The sequence below is a fragment of the Alligator mississippiensis genome, chromosome 8, assembly GCF_030867095.1.
Source record: "Alligator mississippiensis isolate rAllMis1 chromosome 8, rAllMis1, whole genome shotgun sequence".
Classification (NCBI taxonomy): Eukaryota; Metazoa; Chordata; order Crocodylia; family Alligatoridae; genus Alligator; species Alligator mississippiensis.
Window position 1 is genome coordinate 78,681,016 of NC_081831.1, and position 14,774 is coordinate 78,695,789.

The 14,774-nt window shown below is 47.4% G+C and overlaps 1 protein-coding gene across 1 annotated transcript in view; it reads left to right on the plus strand.

Annotated features, from left to right (window-relative positions):
• Positions 1-1,074: 1,074 nt before the first annotated feature.
• Positions 1,075-14,774, plus strand: part of MCF2 (MCF.2 cell line derived transforming sequence) — an 86,118-nt gene continuing 72,418 nt past the window's right edge. Inside the window, exon 1 of the mRNA XM_059733126.1 lies at positions 1,075-1,162. Within this exon, the coding sequence (XP_059589109.1) occupies positions 1,075-1,162 (88 nt within the window). The remainder of the gene's footprint in view (positions 1,163-14,774) is intronic.

Below are 14,774 nucleotides of genomic sequence, written 5' to 3' on the forward strand. Positions count from 1 at the left end.
CACCTCCACACATACGCACACAAGCTTGTGCTACACCCCCCAAAGCTTTTGCTACACTCACACACAAGCTTGTTACACACACACAAGCTTCTGCTTCACTCTATGTGCATGCATGCACACACACAGTAAATCTCGTGCTACACTCACCCCCCCCCACATACACACACGTGCACAGGGCTGTGCTGCACTTGTGCATGTGCGTGCACACACAAGCTTGTGCTACACCCCCCAAAGCTTTTGCTACGCTCACACACAAGCTTGTTACACACACACAACAGCTTGTGCTTCACTCTATGTGCATGCATGCACACACACAGTAAACCTCGTGCTACACTCACCCCCCCCACGTACACGCACATGCGCACAGGGCTGTGCTGCACTTGTGCATGTGCGCGCACACACAAACTTGTGCTACACCCCCCAAAGCTTTTGCTACATTCACACACAAGCTTGTCACACACACACAACAGCTTGTTCTTCGCTCTATGGGCATGCATGCACACACACACAAGCCTGTGCTACACAAACACACACACACATACGCATAGAAGCTTGTGCTACACCTCCCCAATGCTTTTGCTATACTCACAGCCTCACACCAAAACTTGTGCTACACACTCATAAGCTTGGTACACATACACAAGCTTGTGCTACGCAGCCCCCCTCCCCCCGCAAGCTTTTGCTACTTACACAATTGCATCAAAGCTTGTGCTACACTCACACCCCCACACATACACACACAAGCTTGTGCTATTTGTGCTACACCCCCCAAAGCTTTTGCTACACTCACACACACAACAGCTTGTGCTTCACTGTATGTGCGTGCGTGCACACACGCGCAGTAAATCTCGTGCTACACTCACCCCCCCACCACGTACACACACACACACACACAGAGGCGCGCACAGCGCTGTGCTGCACTCGGTGTGCGTGCACACACACACACACACACGCCCACGCCCACGCCCGCCCGCCGCCCCGCCCCGTGGCTGTGCCGGTGCCGGTGGCGGTGGCGGTGCGGGTGCTGGTGCGGAGCGGGCCGGGCAGCGGGCGGAGGGCTGGGCGGCCCGGGGGATGGCGCTGGCCCGCATCTCGGAGGGGGAGATGGAGCGCTACTACCGCCTGCTGCGAGCCGCCGCCCGCCTGGAGGCCACCACCGCCCGTAAGTGCCCCGCCGCGCCCAGCCCCGCTCCCCGCCGCGCTTCCAGCAGCCCCGCTGCCCCGACATCTGCTGGGGCCGGGCCGGCTCCGGACATGCCGAGTCACCCCTCTCCAAACGCTGCAAGTCCACGGGAGGGATGCGTCTGCAGGGCGCCGGGCGGCACCGTGTTTGGATCAGCGCTCTGGTTTGAGATAGTGCGTGTAGACATGAGCTTTAAGGCATATTCATGCATACAGTAAGTCATATTAGTGCATACAGATATGCGCTTTAAGGTTGGATTAGTGCGTGTAGACATGCATTTTAAGGAGTATGAGTGTGTGTAGACATGCACTTTAAGGCGTACGAGTGCATATAGACATGAACTTTAAGGCATATTCATGCATACAGTAAGTCATACTAGTGCATACAGATATGCTCTTTAAGGTTGGATTAGACTTGCGCTTTAAGGCGTATGAGTGCACATAGTAAGGCAGACAAGTGCATATAGACATGAACTTTAAGGCGTACGAGTGCATATGGATATGTGCTTTAAGGCATATTCATGCACACAGTAAGTCATACTAGTGCATACAGTAAGTCATATTAGTGCTTACCGATATGTGCTTTAAGGTTGGATTAGTGCATGTAGACATGCATTTTAAGGAGTATGAGTGTGTGTAGACATGCACTTTAAGGCGTATGAGTGCATATAGACATGAACTTTAAGGCGTACGAGTGCATATAGACATGAACTTTAAGGCATATTCATGCATACAGTAAGTCATACTAGTGCATACAGATATGCTCTTTAAGGTTGGATTAGACTTGCGCTTTAAGGCGTATGAGTGCACATAGTAAGGCAGACAAGTGCATATAGACATGAACTTTAAGGCGTACGAGTGCATATGGATATGTGCTTTAAGGCATATTCATGCACACAGTAAGTCATACTAGTGCATACAGTAAGTCATATTAGTGCTTACAGATATGTGCTTTAAGGTTGGATTAGTGCATGTAGACATGCACTTTAAGGCGTATGAGTGCATATAGACATGAACTTTAAGGCGTACGAGTGCATATAGACATGAACTTTAAGGCGTACGAGTGCATATAGACATGAACTTTAAGGCATATTCATGCATACAGTAAGTCATACTAGTGCATACAGATATGCTCTTTAAGGTTGGATTAGACTTGCGCTTTAAGGCGTACGAGTGCACATAGTAAGGCGGACAAGTGCATATAGACATGAACTTTAAGGCACATGAGTGCATACAGACATGCGCTTTAAGGCGTATTAGTGCATTTAGATATACACTTTAAGGCATATGTGTGCATATAGTAAGGCATATTGGTGCATACAGACATGCTTTAAGGCATATTAGTGCGTACAGTAAGGTGTATTAGTGCATATAGACATGCGCTTTAAGGTTGCATTAGTGCATATAGACATGCGCTTTAAGGTTGCATTAGTGCATATAGACATGCGCTTTAAGGCGTATTAGCCTATGTTAATGTGCATTAAAGCATCACAAAAACAAACAAACAAGTATGCTGTTTGGCTAATGCCCATTAAAATAGGCTAGTGCGCCTGTTTCTAGTACCTCACAAGGGAGGTGCTGGTTTAACGTGCGTTACCTAAAGTGCATTAATGAATGTGTAGACGCGCCATCAGTCCATCAAAGTCCTGTCAGCTTCTTTCTTGGGTGGAGCTCTGCCAGTCTCTGTCACCCGTTCAAGGATCCCAATTTGGGTGATAATATGACTCTCATCTAAGCATCAAATAGCTATACCCCTTGGCAATGAATAAGTAGCTTTCCTCACCCTCCCCTCCAATAACCCACCAATCCAGTCCACCAACAACAATCATCTCTGACAACAATTATAATAGTTATTAGGACAATGTTGTGGGTTTGTGAGATGGTGTGAGCCCTCTGGTTGACTGAGAAATGGGTAAATTGTTTTCAGGCCCAGGTAAAATAGCTTTCCCCAGGTATCTGCAAAGCAAGCATTATTAAAAGCTTGGTTTTGGGAGATGTCCTCTTGGGAGATAATCATTTGCAAATGATTACAATTTTTCTTTAAATCGGAGGGAGCTTCAGTTGGGTTGGCCTCCATGCCTCACTTAAGTGAGGGTTTTAACCCAGTTTTTAAATGGGGACAGGAGGTAGTTTCCGCACTCCCGTTTCTGTTTGAACCCTGAGTTATTCTGATCCGAGTCGACCCCATAGATTTGAATGCAAGCAAAATAATCCGCTCTGACCCCAAAATAAGCATTCTCCCCCCCCAGGTAAGGATAAGCTGGTTTGTGGACCAAACCCGCACCGTTTCAGTGAAAAAGCCCCAGGCCGCAAATGGGCTGTGGTTGTAAATCGTGAGCCTCGGCGGAGGCATGTTAAACCGTTGGCTTTAGTCTCTGGATTCCTTTGTAGATGAAAAGTAAACAGAACTAATGGCAACTGGACGGTTAATAAAAATACCAGCTCGCTCCAAATCCAAATAATCCCATGTTGGCATGCACCGCTCTAGTTGCTAACGAATCCTTCCTGAAAAGAGCTTTCCCGTTAGCATTGCAGAACATAAGCAGGAGAGATTAGAGCAGCGGTTGGCCAATGGACAACAAAACTGAGCGATCAGGCGCTGCAGGCAGTGTTTGTTCTCCTTGGCAACCCGACGAGAGGTGTAATTGGGGAAAAGCAGAATTCCCGGTGGCCGTGGGCAACGTTCGAGGGGCTCGTGGGCATACCTGTTGCTCGCAAGGTTGGGGACTCCTGGACGACGGGGGAATCTGACTCATTCTCTCTGCTCCAAGCCAGACACTGCCCTGAATGCCTTTGCCTGCCAGCTGTTTGGTTTTGGTTTTTTGGAGGAATGCATTGCATTCGTCTCCAGAGGGGCTCGCCATCCTAGCGCCCGAAGCAGGCAGCGCTCCAGATGGTGGTGGTGGGCCATCACCTGCAGGCTGTTCAAACCCTACAAGTCACTGGGGAAATGCAGCCTGGCACCTTATAGGCCCAAGTCATGATTCAGGATATGCCCGTGCACTTGCTTCACTTTATGTATATGAGGAATAAATATCTGGGAGCTGGGAGACAAATAACTTCAGGCTAAGGGAAATGGGTATAGGAAGCCTTTGCTGGGTTTGATGGCTCGTGTTGCGTGGTTGCTCTGAATATCATTTGCGGTGATGGATTGCACCGCGCCTGCAGAGCGGTCTTCTTTTACAAACACAAGCTGTTTCACTTGGCACGGCTGATGTGCCCTCTTTGTTCTTGGGACGTGCGTGCAAAAAGGCATGCCGAGTCCTCTCCTTGCTTTCAGGAAGGGAAAAGGGCTTTCTTCCCGTGCTTGCTACTTAACCTGACAACCGGGACATATCACGGTTAGCACGGTAATACAGTGCCCGGTGGTCAGAGAGGGGCGTTATCTTCTCCACATCCGATGCTGCGTGCAGCTTCCCCGTTGCAATCTGCATGTTCAGCACAATCGTGCGACGGGAGCGTCAGCATTTTAAATGTCCCCGTCCTAAGCCCTCAGATTTGTTCCAAGTCGGTCTTTTATGGGTGACAAGGTTGGATGACTGGTGGGGACCGTCCGCTCCTCCTCCCTCTCTCTGGAGCAGCAAGAAAACGAAGCACAGGTATAGGAAGTGAGTGCAGATCGGGTTGTTTCCCTGACTCGCTGCCTTGCCCATGTCACTTGAGCTCGATTCATGTCCACACTGGCATCGCAGTCACGCTGAGGCTGCTATGTCACTTTAGTGTGTAAGTGCTGTGCTGGGGAACGGCGGGTACAACTGGATCCAGTAACTTTAGGCAATGTGCTGCTCTTGGTCATTAACAGAGGCCTCTTTGAGAGCCAGTAATCTGCTGCTAAACCCTTCAGGGGTTTGCTCGCGCTGGGGGAGTGGAGGCCGCTGCTTTCTTTCCAACATAATCCTTTATGTGTTAACAGGAAAAAGCCAGTGCCCGGCATTTCCCCGTGCAGCTGTAAGTCCACCGATCCTGTTGTAGGCTTAGTCCAACAAAGCTTTTAGCAAACCAGAATTCAAGTTGTGTGTGCAAATCTCTCTGTAGATCTTATTGAGTTCATCTATAAGGTGCATCTCTACCCTGCCCTCCTCATCCAGGCTTATTGAGTTCGTCTATAAGGTGCATCTCTACCCTGCCTTCTGCCCTCCTCATCCATGCTTATTTAGTTAGTCTATAAGGTGCATCTCTACCCTGCCCTCCTCATCCAGGCTTATTGAGTTCGTCTATAACGTGCATCTCTACCCTGCCTTCTGCCCTCCTCATCCATGCTTATTGAGTTAGTCTATAAAGTGCGTCGCTACTCTGCCTTCTGCCTGACTCATTCAGGTTTATGTAGTTAGTCTGTAAGGTGCATCTCTATCCTGCCTTCTGCCTGACTCATCCATGCTTATTTAGTTAGTCTATGAGATGCATCTTTACAGCCGTGATGTGGTGCCAGGCCTTCTCCTGGCCAATGCCCACAAGCATGGATGAGGCAGCAAAATCAAAGATGTGCCCTGTTATCCTTCTTTATTCAGGGCTAGCAATGGGGCTGGAGTGTGCAAGGCACAGGAAACGGCATGCTCGCCTGATTCAGATTTTCTTCACTCCTTAGTGTGGCGTAGCTTAGTGCTTTCTGCTGGATTTCTTCCTGGAGGGTGTCAGGAAAGGGGATTTAATGTTCAATAGTGACAGTTTCACACTGAATGAACTGGGAAAGGAGGCTGTTGGAGGAATGCATAATTAAAAAATATTCTATATATTTTGTCAGCATGAAAATGTCCACTCTACAGGAGCAGGGAGCAGGGTTTAGAGAGAATATAAGCTCATGCACACATGTATGGACGTGCACACATGCAAAATGTATATATCTGGTCTGCAACATTAACAGATTCTAGGTGAATTAAACACCAAGGCTTGCAAGGACGTGGGTTGCAAGCTTGCACTGATTTCTGACCCTTACCCCTACAAGAAGCTACCCCTACATGGAGCACCTACAAGGGTTTGGCTCTCTGAGGACTCAGAACTGGGACCAGGCCAAAGCCAGATGTCTTCAAAACAAGCATGAATCAGGACTCCAGACGAATGAGTTTCCAAACTAGATAATCAAGGAATGGCTCGCTCCTCCCCGGGTTTTGAGCCATCAATAAAATCATGCTTTCAACGTTTCTCCAAAACCCTGAGGATTAGAAAGTTGTTCCCCGCCCAGTGATAATGGAGATTTTCAAATCATGACTTCATTGCAACACCTGCAGCTTTAGGTAACGTACCAAATATCCTAAGACTTTTATAACCACGTTTTCCAAAATAAAATAAAACAAAATAAAAGGGGGGTTACAGAAAACACCATTAGAGAGCTGCTAGCATTCAAACCTAACATATAACAACCTCTAGAAAGATGCTGATTCTCATCAGCCTGAGCCTTTTTAAGGGGCTGCAGCACAAAAGAAACAAATGTACAGAACAATCCCCAGTCCGTGGGATGCACTTCCATAGCGCAAATCACATTTTCACATGATTGATCCGTTGTTTGCCATAGCAAAGGTAGGATGACAGCAGATCCACGTGGGAAGGAGGGAGCTTGAGATATAACATGGACTGTAGAAGAAGGATTGAGTGCAACGATCTCAGATTCAGCCTTTGCTGTTCGTTTCCACGATGCTCAGATGCTGGAAACTGTTGCAATTGGTTCATCAGCCGAAAAACTCCAAAATGCAAAGAGGACCAGTGTCAGCATCATTCACTGGTTCAGAGGGGCCCATTTGTTGCTACAACCTCCATTGATCTCACCTGCCATTTGGTCACCTGTCAGAGCATCTAGCTTCTCCCCTTATGACTTTGAGTCTGCTGTTGTATTGTATGTGGTCACTTCAACCAAAAGCCGACAACTTCTGCGAGTGTAGGAGCGGTAGGATAAAGCCAATCTGGTTTATTATCAAAGCCAAAAAGCTGTGCTGCATGTATTGTTACGGTGGGATTCACCAAGTGCTGCAATTACATAGCTGTTTTTCCTTCTGGTACTTTTCTACCTCTGAAAAAATGCTTGAGGGGGGCTTTTTTCTTTGGCATGGGTTTTTTGGGGAGCTGCAGCAAGTCACAAAGATGCTTGTTCTCTGTCTTAACCTCTCTTCCTAGAGGCAACCCTCAAAGTAGGGTTGTTCCCTAGGAGCCAGTTATTGGGGATGCCTATGTACTGTGTGTCAAAACCTCCGGTGAAGAACAAGGTAATATAAAACAGGCAACTAGCAGTACAAAATAGAGCCAGAGTCCAAGTACTGATTCTTTCACTGGGGAAGCCAGTCGCTAAAGTTTTGTCCTCTGTGTTGCTCGGTTGATGGGTGGCAGCATTGACCATTTATATTTGTCAGTCAGTAAAAATCACTGCCTTTGAATTGATCTGAATCTGCTCTCGAGTTCCCCAAGAAACTGGGGGTCCTGGTGCAGGATTTAGTGTCTCTCTATTTTAGGGCGCATGGGCTCGTGGGTCAAATGCATCGCTCCATTGATTTCGGGGGCTGTGCTCCCAGGACTGCAAGTGGCTAATTAGGGCTGAGCGGTTATTCCCGAAGCCTCCCCAGGACGTGCAGCTGTTGTTTTTGCTGAAGTTGTTTCTGTGTAGGAAACTGGAATTTGGTCTGGCGAGTTCGATATGCTTTGGAAGTTGATAATATTGTCTGGAGTGACGTGTGCTGAGGGCAGGGACGAAGCACACCTCCCCGTGCACATTTGAGAAGTCCAGCTATGTGTTGGTGTGCAAAACACTTAGGGTTTCACTCCTGCCTCTTTCCTCTGGAGAGAGCAACAGCCATTGGCAGGTGGAAGTTAAAAACAGGCTGCAAAAAATTCAAAAGTTTTCCTTTTCCAACCCCCACACACCAATTTCCTATGAGGCAAGTTAGAAGAAGCAGTGTGGGTGCTGAGAAACATGTATTATTTTCCCTGCTTTGGACATAAATCCGTGTCTGAGCTGAACCAGCTTGTAACCCCCGATTTTTTTAGTTGCAACTAGGGATGGGAAGAAAACTAGTCTGGTTAGACACAAACACATCATCCTGCCAGAGCATTCAGCTCTGTTGGGAAATCACCAGCCATGTGATCAAAGAGGATCATATGAGAGCCTCTCCTATAACAATTTACCTTTCTTTTGGTTGGGCTGTTTTGAATAAAGCCTCTCAAGTTTGCCAGCTATTGACTTCAGCTTGGATTTAGGAAATGTGTATTGATGCAGTGGGGTGAAGATAACAGAAAATGTAGATTTCTGAGATTGATTTTTTTTTTTGAGCCCGTTCCATACAGCTTCTATCAGGGAAGCAGGTTTAGCCCCGAAAACAAGAGACCTTTGAATTTGTATGAAGACCCCTCTCCATCTCTGCACTGACGGGAACAATTGCACCCCCTGGGCCCAGAACCGCTGCCCTAGGTCTGCGCTTAATCCTCGTAGTATCAATAGAGAGTCGTAGGATCACAGACTCACAGAAAATGAGGGCTGGAAAATGAAGGCAGCTCAGGAGGTCACATCCAGTCCAGCCCCCTGCACCAAGCAGGACCAGCCCCAGCTACATCATCCCAGCCAAGGCTTTATCTAGCTGGGTCCTAAAACCTGCAAGGATGGAGAGTCCACCACCTCTCTGGGTAACCTGTTCCAGTGCTTTAGTACCTTCTTGTAAGAAAACTTTTCCTAATATCCAACCTCAACTTCCTTTGCTGCAACTGGAGCCCATTGCTCCTTGTCATCTGTCCCCACTAAGAACAGCCCAGCTCCATCCTCTTTGCAGCCCCCCTGCAGGGAGGTGAAGGCTGCTGGTAAATCCCCTCTTCGTCTCCTCTTCTCTAGACTAAAACAGCCCAGTTCCCTCAGTCTTCCCTCAAAAGCCATGTCCCCAGCCCCTGATCCATTTTTGTTGCCCTCCACTGGCCTCTTTCCAATTTCCCCACATCTTTTCTGCACTGGGAGGCCCAAAACTGGACACAGGACTCCAGATGTGGCCTCCCCAGTGCTGAACAGAGGGGAAGAATCGCTGCCCTTGATGCTGCTGCACTCCTACTGATGCAGCCCAGGATGCCTGTAGCCTTCTTGGCACAAGGGCACACATCCAGCTCATATCCATCTTAGTGTCCACTGTCACCCCCAGGTCCGTTTCTGCAGAGCTGCTGCCCAGCCCATCACCCCCTGCCTGCACCGGTGCATGGGATTGTTCCCTCCTCAGTGCAGGACTTTGCACTTGTTCTTGTTGAACCTCATGAGACTCTTTTTGGCCCAATCCTCCAATTTGTTGAGGTTACTTTACATCCTAGGCCTGCCCTCCAGCGTATCTACTACTTCTCCAAGGTTGGTATCATCTGCAAACTTGCTGAGAGTGCACTCTATGCCATCTACCAAGTCGTTGATGAAGACATTAAACAAAACCAGCCCCAGGACCGGCCCCTGGGGCACTCCACTTGACACTGGTTGCCAACTAGATATTGAGCCATTGACTACTACTCTCTGAGCCCAATGCTCCAGCTGGTTTTCTGTCCACCTTACAGTCCATTCATCCAGCCCGTACTTCCTTAGCTTGCCTGTGACAACGTTGTGGGAGACCGTATCAAAAGCCTTGCTAAAATCAAGGTATATCGCATCCACTGGTCTCCCCGCATCCATGGAGCCAGTCTCCGCATCATAGAAGAACATCCCCTGGATCACCATATGCTGCACATGCTGGACTAGATATTGCAGCATGGCCTGGAGCGTGTGGACAGCGCACATGTGTCTCTGTCGGCAAATGCTTCCGACTGAGATGAGAATGTGCTCGGGGTGCTAGTGTGGATGGGATTTGTTTTGCTCTAGGGTTTCCCAGAGGTGCTCCCCTTCTCTGGGGATGGACAGGTGCCTGGTGGGATTTATAACGTGCTTTACTGCTAAGGTTTTCCAGCGGGTTGGTTTTGTGCCGAGGTCTGACACAGCGCCAGCAAATCTCCTGCTCTCTGCCCTGACCGGATTGTAGCATGAGGCTCTGATTTAATTAATCCTCTCAGATGTATCTTGTGATCCCCTCTTGCTCAGATCCGTTTCTTTTCAGGCACTGCCTGGTACGGTCATCAGAGCGAAGTGGGTGCCATACTGGGTCAGACTGCAGATCCATCCCATTTCCAACAATGCCATGGAGCAGATGCTTTGCATGAGCTGTGCATCCTGTGGCAGCGACTTACCTGGGTTAATTAGGCGCCGTGTCAGGGAGTGTTTCCTTGTCTGTTCTGTAAATTTGCTGCCCGATCATTTCAGCGTGTGCCGCCTTTCTGGTGCTATGAGATGTAACGAATTAACGGTTCCTTATTTGCCATTTCCACGCCATTCATGATTTTATAGGTGTTTATCATCCTGGGCTGCACTGGTAGGAGCGCTGCCAGCAGATCGAGGGCAATGATTCTTCCCTTCTATTCAGCGCTGGGGAAGCCACATCTGAAGTCCTGTGTCCAGCTGTGGGCCCCCACGACAGAAAGGATGTGGGCATATTGGAGAAAGTCCAGTGGAGGGTAGTGAAAATAGTTGTGGGGCTGGGGGACAGGACTTCTGAGGAGAGGCTGAGGGACCTGGGCTGATTTAGTCTAGAGAAGAGAAGACAGAGGGGGGATTTGATAGCAGCCTTCAACTCCCCAAAGTGTGGATCCAAAGAGGCTGGAGCTGAACTATTCTCAGCGGTGACAGATGACAGAGCAAGAAGCAATGGGCTCAAATTGCAGCAAGGGAAGTTTAGGTTGAATATTAGGAAAAACTTTCTCACTAGGAGGGTAGGAAAGCACTGCCACAGGTTACCCAGAGCGGTGGTGCAGTCTCCATCCTTGGAGATTTTGAAGACCTGGCTTGACAAAGCCTTGGCTGAGATGATGCAGTTGGGGCTGGTCCTGCTCTGAGCGGGGGTTGGACTACATCCCTTCCAACCCTCATTTTGTATGGTTTTATGATTTTATTGACTCTTCCCCTCTGCCCTGTTGTTTCCAAACTGAAGACTTCTGATCTTTCCAGTCTCTCCTCCTATGCGAGCTATTCTGTATCACTGATCTTCATTGTCTTTCTTTGCATGTTTTCTAGTTCTACTATATCCTTATTAAGATGGGATGACCAGAAGTGCATGCAGTATTTGAGATATGAGCACCCCATAGATTTATTGAATTGAATAATACTATTTTCTTTTTTGTTTTCAGTTCCTTTTCTGATTTCACCTATCACATTATCTGCCTTTTTGACTGCTGCTGCACACTGAGCTGATGCTGCCAGAGATCTCTCTCCAGTGACCCCAAGATCTTTCCTAAGCTAATCCACAGTGCATTATTGAGCACGTGTAGTTAGGGTTATTTTCCCCGTGTGTACACTTGTACACACCACCATTATATCTCATCTGCCACTTTATTGCCCAGCCGTGCAGTTTTGTCACATCTTTCTGTAATGCTTCACCATGAGCTTTGGATGGGGCTAGCCAGAATAATTTTGTAACATCTGCAAATATGGTCACGAATGAATCCTGGTGTCCCTTTTCCCCTATCCCTTATTCTTTTTGCTTTCACTGCATTGTTTTCTGTCTTCTACTTTCCCCTTCCCCCTCCATTATTGCATTTAAAATTGAACGTTTTGAGGAAGTAATGCTAGGATAGTTGGCATGGTTTTTTTTCTTTATAGTTTCCATATACTGAGGTTTTTGTATGACCAGAGGAAACACTGCTGAAAACTCGGTGGTGTTTGAGTTTGTATTAACACACAATGAGATGAGTTTGTGTTCACACACAATGAAAGCAAGTTTTAATTGATTATTCATGATATCTTTCACAGAAAATTACTTGCCTTCAGAAATGCAGCAAAATGAGTCTTAGGGGGGAAATCAAAACTAAATATGTGCCAGTTTGCTATAATTAAATGTTTTTTCATTGCTATGAAGGGTTGCCTTGTAGGATACATCCAAGGTTATAACAGCAGACCAGGCACTCACTGTGCATAGAAATAGCATTCATCTGTCCACTTTCCTCCCAGCTGTATCTCGGCTACTTCATCTTTTCCAAGATGAGACCTGATATATTCTTATTTCAGTTAAGCTGTTTTTCTCTTGGCTCTTTTACAAGTGTTGCTTTTGTACGTGACTGCATTTTAATTTTATTTATTTAATTTTTTTGGTACTTGTGGAATCTTTTAATTGTTTTCTGCCATGGCTCTTAAAGCTCCCTGTGTTAAACCTATTGCCTGTTCTGGCCATATGTGGGATGGGTAGAAACGTGCACATTTCTTTTCTAGCAGTCATCCTACCTACTCGCTTCTTATTTACCATTAAACTTGCCACCGGGCGCTCTCCGTGAAAGTCCATCGAAACTCTGCATTGAAGTATACAGACCTCGGTGTAGGATTATGGTCCAGAATGACATGTCCAGGTAATACTAAGGTATGACCAGTGCTGGTTTGACACCACAGCCATCGTGGAGGCTTTCCAGCTCCTGTCTTTAGGGGTCTTTGGCATTTCTGCCAAAGAAGTTGAAAAAGTAAAGGGGAAAACCCTGATTTAATAAGTCGGCTTTATACGAGCTTCCTGCGCCAGCCCCACACCGGTGAAAAAGCCCTGGCGCTTCACCTCTCTCATTCCGTTGGGTATAACAACCTACTCGCCATGTATGCTTGGTTAGTTGGTAGCTGGTTAGTCGGTAGTCTCTGCTTTCTAGTACGTTAACAAGTGAACGGTTAGCAAATTTCATTGAGGCATTTCATCCATCTGTGGTTTATGCAGAAGACCGGGAATTCGGAGATCTTGGGGGTTTTTTTTCATGGTTCGCCCACAGGAAGTCTGGCAATGTTTACCCCTGATTTTTTCTTTTTCCTTTAACACTTCTTAATGATCCCAAGTGTCAGTTTTATCACAGACATGCTACTCAAGCCTGTTGCTGGTTGTATTCATCTCTTAATCTGGTTGCATTTAATTCGTAAGCTGGTTGTATTGAACTTTTAAGCTGGGTGCATTTAACTCTTAAGTTGCATTTAACTCCTTTAGGCGCAGCAACGAGTTGGTATGTCCCGAGACCAGCACTCACTTGGTGCCTCCACTAGATTTCATAACACTGTTCATGCATGTGAAAACACAGCTAAAACCTTAATTAACTATAGGCAAACTCGAGAGAGTCATGGGAAAATCACTTATTAGTTGCCTGCTCTGTAAGATGAGATACTATAGGAGGGTTGTTGTGAGGCTTCATTCATGAGCGTTGGTGAAGGGATGAACATCCATGGATGAAAGAGGGTTTAGCAAATCAAAGTATTGCTCTATCTGTTTTGTTGCCAGCACTGTACCGTGCAACTGGTGGCTGGTATGGTATGGAGCCATAGCTTCATAGCTTTCACATGTGGGACAAAGGTGTGACAAAGGTGTGCTTGCCTACCTGTCTGCTGTGGTTTTCAGTGTCTGGACAGCACTAAAACCTTGGGGAGCCAGGATGAATAGGTAAGTGAGAGTGGGTATTTGTAGAGTGAGGTGCAATCGTCTGCTGCACCTTGTGTAGGTGCCCGGGGGTGGAAGAAGGAGCAGAAAGTGTGTTTTTCTTCTAAGTGGGAGTAAAATTCCCATTTTTCTTCTACCTGCAGTTGCAAGGAGTCAGGTGATGGGAGGACAGGATTGCTCGCTGGAAGCCAAGCTGGGCAGACGTCCACAGAGGGAAATCAGGGCCAGGAGGGGGTTACTACCTTCCCACTTAGTGGAGCAATATGTTGGTCCCCCTCCCCGTGTCCCATCCCTACCTGGCCTGTTCAGATCAGCTGGTTCAGGCAGGTTGCTTTCAAGGTTGTGGTTGCTGGTTTGCTCCCCATGCAGGCTGTTCCCTTGGCTCAGCCCATCTCTTTGGCCCCGACAGGGACCCGTTTGTAGCAACAAATACTTATGACAAGCACTGCCTTCACCTGTTGGAGTTATGATTTGATCTCGCTGCCATTCGATAACTGGTTTTACAGCCCCTACTGCAGTCAGCGTGGCCTTGACTTCCAGCAGCAACGTTTAGCCCCGTGCCAGGATGTACTTGTGAAGGAGGGGAGAGGACTCAAGTCTTCCTGACAGCGGATTTGCCTTCAGACTCTCTCTCTGTATAGGTTTTAAGCATTTTTTTTGTTTTGTTTTTGCAAGGCAGATGTTTGCAACATCTGATGTTGTTTTTGCAACATGCCTATTTGTTTCTTGGTTTTGCTAAAATTAGTTCGTGGCGGGTAGAGGTTTGCTGCATCTTTGACGGACCCAACCGGTGGTACCTGTCACCTTCCTCGGGTACAATACCTCGCCAGCGCTAGCGCTTTTAATCAAATCTAATGGCTAATCCATTGGTTTTGAACCTTTTCAGATGTGATGCCTCCCTTGGAAAATGCCAGCTCTTAGTTTTCACTTTTTTTTGACTAAGAGAGCAATTCTTCTGTTGCAAAAAACAGCAGTTTTGAACCCTGTGGATTCTTGTTTGAAATCCCTAGGTTTATCAGGTGAATCCTACTTGCACACCTAAGGGTGCATGGCACCACATAGCACCCTCAAAAGGATCTCAAGGCACCCCAGGGGGCTGCAGTCCCCTGGTTGCGAATCACTGGGCTTCGAATGAAAGCCTGGTTTTAACCCCGCTATAATTAAATAGCTATA